This window comes from Lissotriton vulgaris, chromosome 1_1, assembly GCF_964263255.1.
Source record: "Lissotriton vulgaris chromosome 1_1, aLisVul1.2, whole genome shotgun sequence".
NCBI classification, from domain to species: Eukaryota; Metazoa; Chordata; class Amphibia; order Caudata; family Salamandridae; genus Lissotriton; species Lissotriton vulgaris.
Genome location: NC_141685.1, coordinates 1,069,997,486 through 1,070,011,748, shown reverse-complemented (window position 1 = coordinate 1,070,011,748; position 14,263 = coordinate 1,069,997,486). Strand labels below are relative to the sequence as shown.

General features: G+C 48.3%; 1 protein-coding gene across 1 annotated transcript in view; it reads right to left on the bottom strand.

Annotated features, from left to right (window-relative positions):
- CIMIP4 (ciliary microtubule inner protein 4) overlaps positions 1 to 14,263 on the bottom strand; it is a 331,753-nt gene that overhangs the window by 279,748 nt on the left and 37,742 nt on the right. The window contains exon 4 of the mRNA XM_086963196.1: positions 8,534 to 9,039. Coding sequence (XP_086819322.1) covers positions 8,534 to 9,039 — 506 coding nt within the window. The remainder of the gene's footprint in view (positions 1 to 8,533; positions 9,040 to 14,263) is intronic.

The following is a 14,263-nucleotide window of genomic DNA, read 5'->3' as shown; positions in this document are numbered from 1 at the left end:
TGGTGTGGAAGATACAAAGGGAAGAAAGGATGACAAAGCACTCGGGGGCAGACTTACACAAAACTGTGTGGCAAGTCATTTTGAAGCACAGGGATGCAACATATTTACAACAATATGTCCCATCTCTGTACTTCCCGCTGGAGGTCAAACTGCTGCCATCTGCCGGCCCAGGCACCTTTGTACCATGGTGCAAGGATGCCTGCTTTGTGGGGAGATTGTATTAAACAATCATTTGAGGTGATTTCCACTTCCAATGCGTGCTGCACAATGCACCACGCATTGAAAGAGGTAAAAACACGACGAGAAATGAAAACATTTCTCCTTGTTGCACCTTGCTAGGCCACCCCTCGGGTGGGGTAGCATTCTGATGCATTTCCAGATTTAAGATTCCCATAAATCTGGAAATGCATCAGTGGACATGGGTGCTGCGTGGGAACACCTACAACAACAGACATGTCACGCCCCTAACACGCAAAGTGTTGGGTGAAAAGGGGAGATATTTACAAGCACAGGTAAAGCCACACAGGGTGGCTTTACCTCTGCTTGTAAATATCACTCAGCCGGTTGCGTCGCCGGTGCGCCACGCTACGTGATGCACCGGCAGCACAAGGGGCTTGTAAATCTGCCCCTTGGTATTGTACCATATAGTGAAAGCAGCGGGCCATAGAGTGACGCACCTGACCTGTCTTCCAAGAGTGGAGATATCAAACATTTCATTTTCTAGCTGTGTGCACTCACTACAAAAACCTGCTGCCGAGGTGCAACCCTGGAGGCAATGTTATAACAATAATACAAAGAGTAGAGGTGCACCACATAGGAAGTAAAAAAGTCCCAATCACATACATGAACTGTATGCAAATCTTGTCTTTATTTTTTCTTTAAAAAGAAAATAAAGGTAAGATTTGCATACAGTTCACATATGAGATTGGAACTTTTTTGTTTACTTCCGATGTGGTGCACCTCTATGCTTTGTTTTTTTAGACATTAGGTATTTTTTTATATATTGGGATGAAGGTGTGGGAGCGTGTTTCCAAGGGCGGTGTGGTGGATGTCTGGATTCCAGGTAGAGTTGCAGTATTTGGGAGAGTGGAGTTTACAAACAAGGGTGGTGTAGATGAGTGGCAGAATTGCAGGGATATTATGTGCATTTGGGAAGAAAGAACTCTAACTGTGTCAAAACACCAGGTAAATGCTACTTTTAATGTGCAGTTATCTGACGGGGCTGAAGAAGATGAGGCTGTGTTGTGCACAGCTTCCCCACAACTCCTCTTTCTTCCCCTTCAGAGGTGGTAGTAAGGATCCACAGGATGAGCTGAGCAAGGGAAGATGTTTTGGTGGCCATACATAACATACAATTATACATGGCTATTTGTCGATAACGTGGACTTTTCCACCTTGGAATTCCAAATGACATCATAGACAACTCAAGCGTCCCTCTCGACTATTGGATGACAATTGGATCCCCTGGAAAACAACCCCCCTTTTCCCCACTACCAACTTATAAACCACAACCCTGTTCCAGCCCTGATCTATCCTAAAAATCATAGCTATTGCTTCTTCAAATTTTGCTACAATTCTATGGATTGACAAAGCTATCGTGATTTTTTCATAATCACCTATATAATAATACATATAACTGAATATAATAACCATAAGAGCAATAAGCAATATCATACATTTTTTAACAATGGCTAAAATAACCCAGGAAGGATTGGGGTCCAGTGACGGAAACAACAGCAGGCTGCAATTTACCTTGCAGCGGCCTGCTGTCTGGGTGTCTGTGAGCGGGCCTGTGAAGCTCAGAGGCCGCTGTGAACATACGCTCCTTGGCCCGCACCTGCCAACAGTGAAGGGCGTGCCTTCCCGTGCCTGGCGCGGACCCCTTGGTCCTACAGGCCATGGATAGAGGAATCGTGCAGCTGCATTGGAGGTTTGGGGGCAGAGATCTCTCTCGCTCCGCGGACTGGTTGGGTATGTTGCTCGCGCCTGCGGGTGTTGGAAGATTGGATTTGCTCAGGTGGAGCCCCCCTGCATGCTGCCACCATGGAAGTGGTATTGCTGATTTCTCCATAGAGAGGCCTGTCTCTAGCTTGTTGGCCGGAGTGGAATCCCTCCGTGTGTGGGTCTAGCTGCTGGTGAGGCCACAGATCAGAGACTACCAGACTACGTGGGCACAGCTGTGCTCTTGGGGATTCACCTCCCCCGTGTGCTTTCCTTCTTCATGCTGCTCATGATCCTGCAACCATGACTGCACTGCGCAGCAAGCATTACATTTGTATTAGGGAGATGCTCTCCAAGACTCCCGCTAAAAAGGTTGAAATCAGCCCAAGCTACCAGCAATGGAGACGAGGCTCCAGTTACCCAAGGCTTCAAGGAATCCCTCTTCCACACACAAGACGACATCACAAATATGCACCAAGACATGTCTCGTGAAGTCAAAGAAATATGCCAGGATGTGAACAACCTGGGGCAGCGCACAGACACGTTGGAGCCGGAGGCATGCTGCAATCAGAGCTTTGGGACGGAACGCAGACTTCAAATATTACTTAGAGGACTTGGAAAACAGATCCCGCAGATCTAACTTTTGCATTAAAGGGGTTCAGTTGCAGCCAGATGCGGGTAAGCTGGAGGACTATGTACTTAGACTATTTCACCATATTGTCCCTGACCTTGCTGATAAAGAAGTGATCTTGGACTGCAGGTATCGGGCTGGCCACCTGTATGGGCAACATGGGTCCCCGCAGGACATTCCGACATGTATTCACAGCTACTGCCAAAAGGAATTGCATATGTCAGCAGTATAGGACCTCACCCACGTCACTTTTAAGGGAACCAAGATCTGGTTCTACCAGGATCTTTCCAACACGTTGCAACGACGCGGAGCCCTGAAACCAGCAACATCTCTCCTACAGGAGAGAGGGATTTGTTATATGTGGGGGCACCCATTCCGCCTTGGGATGGGAAACACATGTAGATCACACATTGCCGAAAGCAGCGCCAATTCTGGGCCTGGTGCTGGAGGGATCGGACTAACAATTACAGCAGCTGCCCCCTACATCCTCACAGCATACATCGGCTCGCAGATCCAGACCTCAGAATGGGAAGAAGACGGGCAGACCATCGGCGAAGGAAAGTCTCAGAGAGAGGTCTGTCTTGCTGACTCAGCTTACGAACAGAGGAACGTCGCTGGACTCGGTGGTGGAGTGAGATGTTGGCCGCTTCCTCCCCTCTTCTCTGGGGTCGCCCCGGGGTGACCACACTTGTGCTTGACTGACTCTGTCATTGGTCTGCCCCCTCTGTCGAGTCACGTTTGCCTCCAGGGTGCAGGGCTTGTTGGCTAGCCCCCTGGGGACTTGACATGCACCCCAGAGATGCCTGGAAATCATACCTCTCTGCTTGGGTGGTGGAGCTCCAGTGCACCTAAGTCTCCTTGTTACTAGCTGGAAGGATCACCAGTAACATGGACCCTCTGCTCCAGACCTGTTGTTCTTCACCTGCTGGTGTTCATATTGCTGCATTATTTATTTTTGTTGTTATGGATGCGCGCAGTACTCGCTATACTATACTCTTCTTGCTCTGCCATGCTCAATCAAGACACACACTCGAGTTGCGGGGAGTGATGATCTGGGGGACAGATAAACTGGACTCTTTCTATTTCTCATAAATATGGTTAAGATAATGAGCCTAAATGTTAGAGGCTTGAACGCCCCTGCCAAACAATTGCTTTACTGTCCCGACTGAAAATCTCTCAGGGCGATATGGATAAGTTACTTACCTGTAATCCTAGTTCTCTTCTAGGGGTATCCTCATCAAAGTCATAAGCAACCCACCCGCTTTACTGCAGGAGATGCATCTCCTATGGAAAGATTGGGGCTGCCTGAAATCAAAATAGTTCAATCATCAGTATTTTTCTTCAGGTCCTGGCAAGAAGGCTGGGGTTGCGATTCTCCCGGCTACACACTTTTAGGGGCAAGACACACTGAGAGATCGCGGGCCACTTGCTTTCTCTGCACTTCTCTCTCCAAAACCACTGCTTTACAGTGGCATGCATATATGTCCCTAACGATAACCAAGAATCCTTCATACACCAGGCGTTTGGGGACGTCCTTACTTCCCCAGACACTAATATCTTGATTGGGGGGGTGACTGCAATCTGGCACCTGAATCACTTCTTGATCACGCAATACAGAGAGCAGGACTGACTGGGACATACATCACACAAGGTCTCCAGTGGTTGAGTGAGGCGGGTTTGGTGGATGTGTGGAGGCGCTTAAACCCTACAACTAGGGCTAACTCCTTTTTTTCCAGAGGCACACCAATCTTACGCTAGGATAGACTACTTGCTCGCAACTGCGTCCCTAGTGCTTGCTGTGTCCCACACAGATATCAGGGATGGCAGCCCTTTCAGATCACGTCCCAATTACGATTACCTTACGCCTACCCATGCGCAACACACAAGCACAATCATGGTGTCTTAACCCTAAACTCCTAGCATACAAACCCACTATTAAAAAAATTAGAGAGGTGATTCAGGGCTACCTTGACACTAATGACACCCCCAGACACTGATGTCTTTACTATGGGATCCACATAAGACAGTGGTTAGGGGGGCATACATAGTAGTAGCTGCATAACTCAACACAGACCGCAAGCATAAACGCTCTGTGCTGGAGTCTGAGGTAACAGCACTTGAGAAGGCCCATAGAGTGACAGGCAACTTACAATGGCGAGGAAGCAACTCAGGCACTGGACATGGATGCGGCGGAAAACGCACTACTCTACACCAATTAGAAGTATTATGCAGTGGGTAACAAGGCGGGCCGACTTATCGCCCAATGATTACTTGCATAGATGCAACTCCTCTGATCTGATGAAGAGAGCGCAGAAGAATTTGGCCATTTTTACTCCATGCTGTTCTCTTCTGAAACACTTCATCCATACAGCATTGACTCTTACCTGGCACAGGTGCATTTGACTAAGCTTCTGGAGAAGAAGGGATCCTTACAGGACGGAGACATCATTTTCCAGGAAGTTCTGGAAGCCATAGGGAGACTTAAACCCGATAGGGCACCTGGCCAGGACGGGTTAACAGCTGCTGTTTATAAGACATTCACTGCCCAACTGACCTCTGTGTTAATGAAGTTATACAACTCCTTCTCTTCTTAGGGTTCCATTACTGACACCATAGAATCAGCTACTATAACAGTCCTACCTAAACAGGGTAAGGAACCCACTCGCTGAGCCTCATATCAGCCTATTTTGTGGTTGAATGTGGAAGTAAAGGTCTTTACAGGGGTCTTAGCTACCCGACTGGGGCAGTATATGCCTCGATTATTAGATCCAGATCAGGCAGGCTTTATACTGGGGCGTGGTTGTGGCGATAACACCAAGCAACTACTCCATCTCATTAACAAGACCACCCCCTTAGGGGCCCATACTCTACTTATCTCAATCAATGCTGAAAAAGCATTCAACCGAGTAGATTGGCCCTTTCTGCAATCAGTCTTGATAGCAGTGGGTTTGGGACCCCGATTTGGCAGTTGGATTTGCTCTAGCTACTCAGAGCCTGTGGCGTCCGTAAGAGTCAATGGGATGTTGTCATGCCCCTTCCCCATCTCTAGAGGAATGTGGTAGGGCTGCTCCCAATTGCCGCTCCTCTTCATTCTTTACAGGGAACCCCTTGCAGAATGCTTACGGGAGGCACGCTAACATTTGGGGAATCCACATCGAGGGCATACCCACAAAGTAGCACTCTATGCAAGCAACATGCTCTTAGCTGTTACCAGCCCTCGCCAATTGCTGCCCCCGCTTCTAGAAGAACTTAACCGGTTGGGGGAGCCTAGGGATTCAAGGTGAACCCATGTAAGTCAAAAGCCCTTGAACTAAACATTTCATGGGCAGACCAGGCCTTTTTGGCGCCGTTGTTTCCCTTCACCTGGGCGACACAAGGGATCCCTTACTTGGGGATTCTAATCTTTTCCACACTGGATAAAACAGCAACGCACAATTATGAGGCTCTGCTCATGGAGGCCCGCTCCACTGTTCAATCTGGGCATGGAGACCTCATTTCATGTACCATCCAGATAGCTGCGGTCAAGATGTCCCTGCTCCCTAAGATCCTGTACCTCATGCAGACGTTACTACTACTGCCCCCACCACATAGTCTGCAAAAATTAAAAGGCTCATAGAGACATTTGTTTGGGGTGGCAAGCACACACACACGAACAAGGAGCGCTCGTATTTGCCTGTTGCGAAAGCTGGACTGGGCATTCCATATTTGCTGAAATACTACCAGGCGGCACATTTCCACTTTCTGGAGGAATGGCAGCATCCATCCACCAAGGAACATTGCCTATTGGACCAAGCAGTGGCAGGCTCCACATTTGGAAATGTTTAGGCTCTTGCAAAAGCAATGACCGCCGTGAGTATATATCTTCCCCGAGGCTTAAGTGACACTTGGAGTGTGGGATAAATTGAGTGTGCTGGGCCAGCTTTCCTCTCACCTCTCCCCTCTCACGCCCATTATAGGGAATGCAGCCTTCCCGCCGGTGTTACATGGAGCATCTTTTCTCAGTTGGCAGGAGGCCAACTGTAAGAGGATACGGACCTCTTCGACGTTTGAGGCCTCTTAGACTGCCCACTTCTGCAAAGAGATTTCGGATTGCCTGATACATAGTATTGGCACTATATTGCGATTCGCCATTGGATTACGCTAAAGCAGATGCTTCCTCATGCAAACAGACCGCTCACTCCCTTCGACAGATGGCTCCTAGCATGTCAGGATGACAAGCGCCTCCTCTTGGATATTTACACATTTTTGCACAGGGCTTTGAGCACCCTGACCTCTCCAGCACAAACACAATGGGAGACAAAGTGTGAACAAAAATTCCCAGACAAGGAATGGTTGGACATTCTGCAGCGAACCCCAACATCTGCCTGAAGTGCGTCAGGCAGAAAAACTCTCCTCAATGCATGACTCCATGGAGAAGGGGCAATAACGATTGATGCTGGTGCCACTGTGGTGCGTCTGACACTCTCACACACTTGTTATGGCACTGCCCAGAACTACACCGCTACGGGACAGAAGTGCTTGCAGACACTGATCATATGATCGCCACCGACCTACTGCGCTTCCCAAGTTACATCCTGTTAGGCCTCCCGAACCCACTAACTTACCCATTGAAGTCGAGGAGAGGGAGGGCTATTACACTGGAACTTGCCACCAAACAAGTTTTACTATATAAATGGGGAACTGACATCATACCCACCCAAACCGACTGACTGTACAAGCTATGGGATCTACTCAGTATGGAGAAGTAGACCTCTATTGTGGAGGTCTACTTCTCCATATTGTGGTCAACTTAATTCGTCAGTGTCTAGACATGGCTACTCATGGAACTGACTGCATATACGCATCCCATTGCATCTATTTCACTCTGTCCTTCTCCCTCCCATTATTTCCTTTCCATCCTCCCCTTTGCCAACTTTCCTCTGTCCTTTTACACTTGTGACCCTCACCAGCCAGGCAAATCGATTTAATCCTAAAAACAGATGGAAAAAAATCTCACAAAATATTATTTGGTGGTAAATTTCACATGTCTGCTAAATTATGCATAGGCTACAAATCTTCAAGATTTGGTTCAAGATTTGGCTGGCAAAATGTAGCAAGGGATACCAAATTATGTTGTAACAATTGCAGAAATTAAGTAAATTTGGTACAACAAAAATTCTCAGTAAAAGTTTTCTAAAAATCGATTTTATAAATGTGTGTTTCTGCTCCTGGAAAAGGGCTGCCTTTGACACCTAGGACACATGAGATCTCACTCACAAAGTTGTGAGTCTGAAACACTGGAGGACAGTCTCAGTTTTGGGTGTAGTAGTTGAATAGACTTTAATGGAAGTTTAAATGTAGATATTACCAATTTTTCAATTAAAATATGTTTTGGTGGAAAACCTTGGAATGTTATGCCTATGCGCTCCTGTAGCGTAGGATCTCTGAAGAGGGATGTGTATGAGATGAAGACAAGGGGAAGAAACATAGGATGTTCTGATAAAAACTTTTTAGTTTTGCTAAAGAGTGTGCCATTGTGGTCATTGACATGATTGTGATGGTGGATTGTATCTTCCCAAGATTATAACAGGTCACCACTGATGACAGGTGTTGAGGAATAATTGACCCACTGGCCAGAAGCAATTGAGAACTTATAGTCAAGAAGTGTGTTCAGTGGTCACCAGAGCTTTGGCTCTCAAGCCCTGGGGAGTCTGGAGCTCTAGTTTTAGTTCACTAAGGTAAACACCCTCTCAGTTGTCTGTATCTATCTGAAGAGAGTCATACAGAGAGAGACAGAGGGTGGCTCTTGTTCCTAGATCTATGGACTCAAAGTGACTTAACTGTCAAACATAGTGGTGTTGACATAAATATTGATGCACATCCCTAGGAGTGAGGACTCCCAGCATCTGCACAATAAGTTCCCTTCACAGTAATTCCATTTAAATAGTGAAACGGATTCCTGGCCCCTGGCCATTCCATTACCTGCTCCTTGGGAATTGGTAACTCCACATTGCTGTGCCCAGGCTTATTCTGGGTGTCATCTGGAAACTCATCTTCATCGGTCTCATCTGGCACCACCTCCTCTTCACTGTGGTCCTTTTTCACTGGGTACTGTACGACCACCTTGCTGCGAGCTTCCCGTGCCTTGGCTTCACCCAGTGAGCAAGAACGCACCATCGGCACCTCCGTGTTGGTGCTGTCAGAGCTGGGATCGAGGTTCTGGTCACTTGCTTCTGGCTCCTCATTGCTGTTGATGTCATTTTCCTCCTTTTCCACTTCCACTGTCACCTTCTTCTCTTCCTCTTCCTCCTTCTTCTCCTTCACCTCCTCCTTTTTGGGAATTACCACACGTTTCTCAGGGGTTCTGGCAAAATTACGCAGGGCTTGTAGTGGAGAGGAGGAGTCTAAACGTATGCTGAAGGCGGCAGGGTTGGACACTGCAGTCAGATCACCATAGCTGCAGCACTTCGACTCTTCCTGGAGATCCTCTGGGAAGAGAGAGAATGAGGGACGGGCATGAGTCAAAGGTTCCCTTTCAGGTGCATGGGACATCAAGGGCTGTATTTAAGGCAGTGACTGTTGTAAAGAACTTCTGAAACAACCCAATGTCTCTGAAAGCTAGGCAGGGCTTTGGGCAGAGTTTGTCATATGTGAGGGACCACAGACAAAGACACTAAACTGGCAAGAAGTAAGTGCACCTGAGGCAGGGATAGAGTCAGCAAACAGGTGTATAAGTGCAACAGAGGAATGACTACCAGGACAAACAGCAGTATAGAAAAAAATACAATAGGAAACAGGCAATAGAACCCGAAATAAAATCAATTGAGGGAGGAATGTAGACAGGAACTATTAGGCAGAATAGAGAATAAGAACAACTGAAGGAGGAATAAAGATAGGAAACGAAAAAGAATCAGAAATATGAGCAGGCAAGGGAGGAATGTCCTGAAACACAACACAAACGTGGTAGCCATGATACAGAGAAACAGGGTGCTTCACAATGTATACTGGAGAGAGTAGCAAATTGTCCCATGAGTAAAAGGTGCTCTAGAAAAAGAGTTGGCTACCAAAACAACCCATATCTAACCCTCTAAAGAAAAAGGGAGTCATTAACTGCCAACTGATGTTTGGAGCACTCCAAGTGTATATACAATAAAATGTCCAACCAAGCATCATCAGTTCATAGTCCAGTTTAATTCAATTGCTTAGTTCCAACCAAAAGCAATTTCTCATGTGCATCCAATTGAAACAGCAGTGGTACAGATAAAACTTTCAGCCAACATGTGCTTCGTCGATTAGCAACTTGTGCCTCGACTTCTTCAGGGCTGAAAATATTTAAGCAAACAATATAAGTTACAATTTCATAGCTCAATTACAAATGCTCATCCACCGCAGATGTCAGAGTAATTAAAGAGGTCCAATAATGGAAGGGCTTATGTACTGAACAAATTGCTTACCAGCACAAATAAGAACACTTAATAACCGTCAATTGTAAAAGTGAAACCAAATGAACAGAGGAAAACCATATTGTGCTTGTATGTGAAAGGAAAATAAAATAGGACAAAGAAAAGAAAAAACTACAACCCTCAGCATGCAAAACTCTCATGTCCAGGTGCTTGACCACCATTCAAAAACCTGCACTTAATAAAGGTAAGTAAAAACAAGGCAATTAACAATGGTGACCTGAATGTAAAAAATACGATATTACTCTCATTTTGAAGAGGCTCACGATCTGGGGACCGTAATTTCAGCAGTCTAAAGTAATCTCTACATAAATAAGAGCAAAAAACAAAGGAAACTCTTATCAGTCCTGTTGGACTTGGCCCTTTTTGCAGGGTCATCCCTAAACTTTTTGCCTTTCTCCTAGCCTTTTCTCTGACATGGTGTTGGTGGTTTTAGGACGCTGGGCACTTTAGCGCTGCTGTCCAGTGTAAAGTGCGTGTGCTCTCTGTGTTACATATGGTAAGATTGGTCTCCACCTGTTTGGCCTATTTAATTTACCTGTCAGTCCCTTGTAAAGTGGTATCTCATATACCCAGGGCTCGTAAATTAAATGCTACTGGTGGGCTTGCAGCGCTGATTGCGCCACCCACCAAAGTAGCCTTTCAAACCTATCTCAGGCCTCTGCCATTGCAGGACCTGTGCGCACAGTGTGACTGCTGCTGTGACGTGGCACCTAAAGTGTGTGCCATGTCTGTGACCCCCGTTTCACTGCATGTCAGTCACCCCTAAAGTAGGCTCTAGCTAGCCCAATCAGCAGGGTGCATTGCAGTTAAAAGATAGGACATTTACCTTAAGTGTGTGACATGTTCTGGTAGTGAGAAACAGCGATTTTTTGGTTTCTCACCACTCTGGGCTGCCCTCCCATAGGAATGCATTGGGGATTCCCTGATAAGTGTTTCAGTGGTAATTCCTGTTATGAGAGGAGGAGAGTGGTCAAGTTTAGTATATTTGGAATGGTAATAATGAATGCTGCGCAATGGTGTGCGCAGATTTATTATAACTATTTTAGAAATGCCACTTTTAGAAGTTGCCATTTCTGTGTGCTATGTATCTGCCTGATGTGAATTGCATGTCTGGCTTTTGATTGACAGGGGGTGGTGAGGTGTATGTGGCTCCAGGAGGGACAGGGTGAGTGAGCACTAGGCTGAATGGGACATCTATATTTGGAGTATTGGGAGGAGAAGTCACTGGTCCCTGAATAGGTCTGTGCCTAGCCTGTACAATGCTGGCTCCACCTCCCTGTGGTGTGTCAGATGATGAGTCCCCACCTAACAAAGGGGAAGAGGAGCCTGGTGAACAAAATGCCCTAATTCCCCCCTGAACCCGTTTTTGCTGGTTCCCCCAAGCCCTGTACTGCAGACAAAGGAATGTGGAATATAAATATAGGGGATGTTACCCCATGAAAGTGGTGCTGTTTCTCAACTTGCTGGGGCTTGCTGCTGCTGGGGGCCCAGGAGGACCCGCCACAAGGCTGTGCCACCCTGCTGGAGGGCCCTGTGTGTGGGCCTCCTTGGGCCCAGCTGTGCCCCATGGATCTCTAAGGACTTTTTGCTGCTGGAGCTGTGGCTCTTAGCGCCTCGAGAGCGCTATATTTTAATTTGCCCCAGGAGAGGAACACGTGGGCTTCGCAGCATGGAGCTGCAAACCTGTTAGAGGGAATCTTGATCTGGGGATTCCCCCGCATTTGCCGCTTTCTAGCGGGAGCCCACCCCACATGTGGTGCCAAGTGGGAGCCTACCCCGCTTTATGAATATTTAAAGCAGTGGGTGCCCACCCCGCATTATGGTGCCTTTCAAGCGGGTGCCCACCCCGCTTTATGCTTTTATTTTTGAGCGGGTACCCACCTCCCATTGCAGCCGAAAACGGAGTCGCCGGCCCGACCAGGAAGCCAGGTGGCCTTGCCTGACTCTGGGCAGGGCCCAAAACTGGAAGAGGCTGCCAGGCCGCCAATAGCCGCGTGGCAGGCAGGAGGAACGGTCCAGTGAGAGCCTGTGTGCGGGCGGGGCTACTGTGAGCTCAGGGAAGCCCCCCGTACATCGCCAGAAGAAGAGAGAGTCCCACAGGAGTGGGGCCTCTCCTGATGCATGCCACCAGCACCACAAGAGGGGTCCCAGTACAGGGGGGCTGAGAGCGGACCCGTGAGGAGTGCTCCAGCAGCCCTGTGAGAGCCAGGTGAGAGGGGCTCGGTGTGACATTGTTGGTGTCTTTCAAGGCCCATTTCCGGTGCCTGTTGTCCTGAGCGGACCCGCGGGAGAGCGGCCCACTCCAACGATGGGGCACATTATTTTCAGGGCCCCGGTGGGGGTCCAGAGGGCACAGTGGTGCCTATGCCTCTTGTTAGTTATTTTCTCAGTTGCGCTACCGCAGGAGGCAACTGCAACGTTGGGGCACAGTTGTTTTAAGAGTCCCAAAGTGGGTCTCAGGCAATTTCCACAGACGCAACGCACCAGCGCAGGCAGCTGCAACGGTGGGCATATTTGTTGGTGAAGCCCAAGTGGGGCCAGAGGGCACAGTGAGTGCCAGTGCCCACATTTTTCTTCGCAATTAGCGGAAGTTGCAACGTTTAGGCCAGAGTATACTGAGGAGTCCCAGTGGGGACCCAGGAGGCACAGTGGTGCCAGCGTAATTGCGCACTTGAATTCTGCTGCAGTGACATTTGGGACATAGGGCATTTGATCCCATTGAGAAGGCCAGTTGGCCAGGGGGACAATGTTAGGTGGATAGGGTGTCAGGTCCGAATGTGATTTATGTGGTGCCTAGGATAAATGTGATTTATGCACCATGATTTTGCCTCTGATGTTTATGTTTAGGAGGTTATTCCCTAATCTGAGGTTTATGCTTGTGAGGTTATTGCCTAATATGGAGTTAAGTCTCCTGAGGCGGAAAGCCGGGAGAGGTTGCATATTTTGTTGTTCGCACTGTTTTTAAAAACTTACCTGATTTTAAAACTTGTTATCACTTGTAAAGCACCGCGCACTTCAGGGCACGGTAGAGCGGACCTAGCGCTCACGTGACCCCTAGCACCGGCTGCCTTCGCCGCTGGACACGCCCACCTTGAGGCCACGCCCACTTTCCGCCCTCTAAAAGCGCTGACACGCTAGCGCTCGGCTGAGTTAAGTCTCCTGAGGCGGAAAGCCGGGAGAGGTTGCATATTTTGTTGTTCTCACTGTTTTTAAAAACTTACCTGATTTTAAAACTTGTTATCACTTGTAAAGCACCGCGCACTTCAGGGCACGGTAGAGCGGACCTAGCGCTCACGTGACCCCTAGCACCGGCTGCCTTCGCCGCTGGACACGCCCACCTTGAGGCCACGCCCACTTTCCGCCCTCTAAAAGCGCTGACACGCTAGCGCTCGGCTGAGTTAAGTCTCCTGAGGCGGAAAGCCGGGAGAGGTTGCATATTTTGTTGTTCTCACTGTTTTTAAAAACTTACCTGATTTTAAAACTTGTTATCACTTGTAAAGCACCGCGCACTTCAGGGCACGGTAGAGCGGACCTAGCGCTCACGTGACCCCTAGCACCGGCTGCCTTCGCCGCTGGACACGCCCACCTTGAGGCCACGCCCACTTCCCGCCCTTTAAAAGCGCTGACACGCTAGCGCTCGGCTGAGTTAAGTCTCCTGAGGCGGAAAGCCGGGAGAGGTTGCATATTTTGTTGTTCGCACTGTTTTTAAAAACTTACCTGATTTTAAAACTTGTTATCACTTGTAAAGCACCGCGCACTTCAGGGCACGGTAGAGCGGACCTAGCGCTCACGTGACCCCTAGCACCGGCTGCCTTCGCCACTGGACACGCCCACCTTGAGGCCACGCCCACTTCCCGCCCTTTAAAAGCGCTGACACGCTAGCGCTCGGCTGAGTTAAGTCTCCTGAGGCGGAAAGCCGGGAGAGGTTGCATATTTTGTTGTTCGCACTGTTTTTAAAAACTTACCTGATTTTAAAACTTGTTATCACTTGTAAAGCACCGCGCACTTCAGGGCACGGTAGAGCGGACCTAGCGCTCACGTGACCCCTAGCACCGGCTGCCTTCGCCGCTGGACACGCCCACCTTGAGGCCACGTCCACTTCCCGCCCTTTAAAAGCGCTGACAAGCTAGCGCTCGGCTCAGTTAAGTCTCCTGAGGCGGAAAGCCGGGAGAGGTTGCATATTTTGTTGTTCGCACTGTTTTTAAAAACTTACCTGATTTTAAAACTTGTTATCACTTGTAAAGCACCG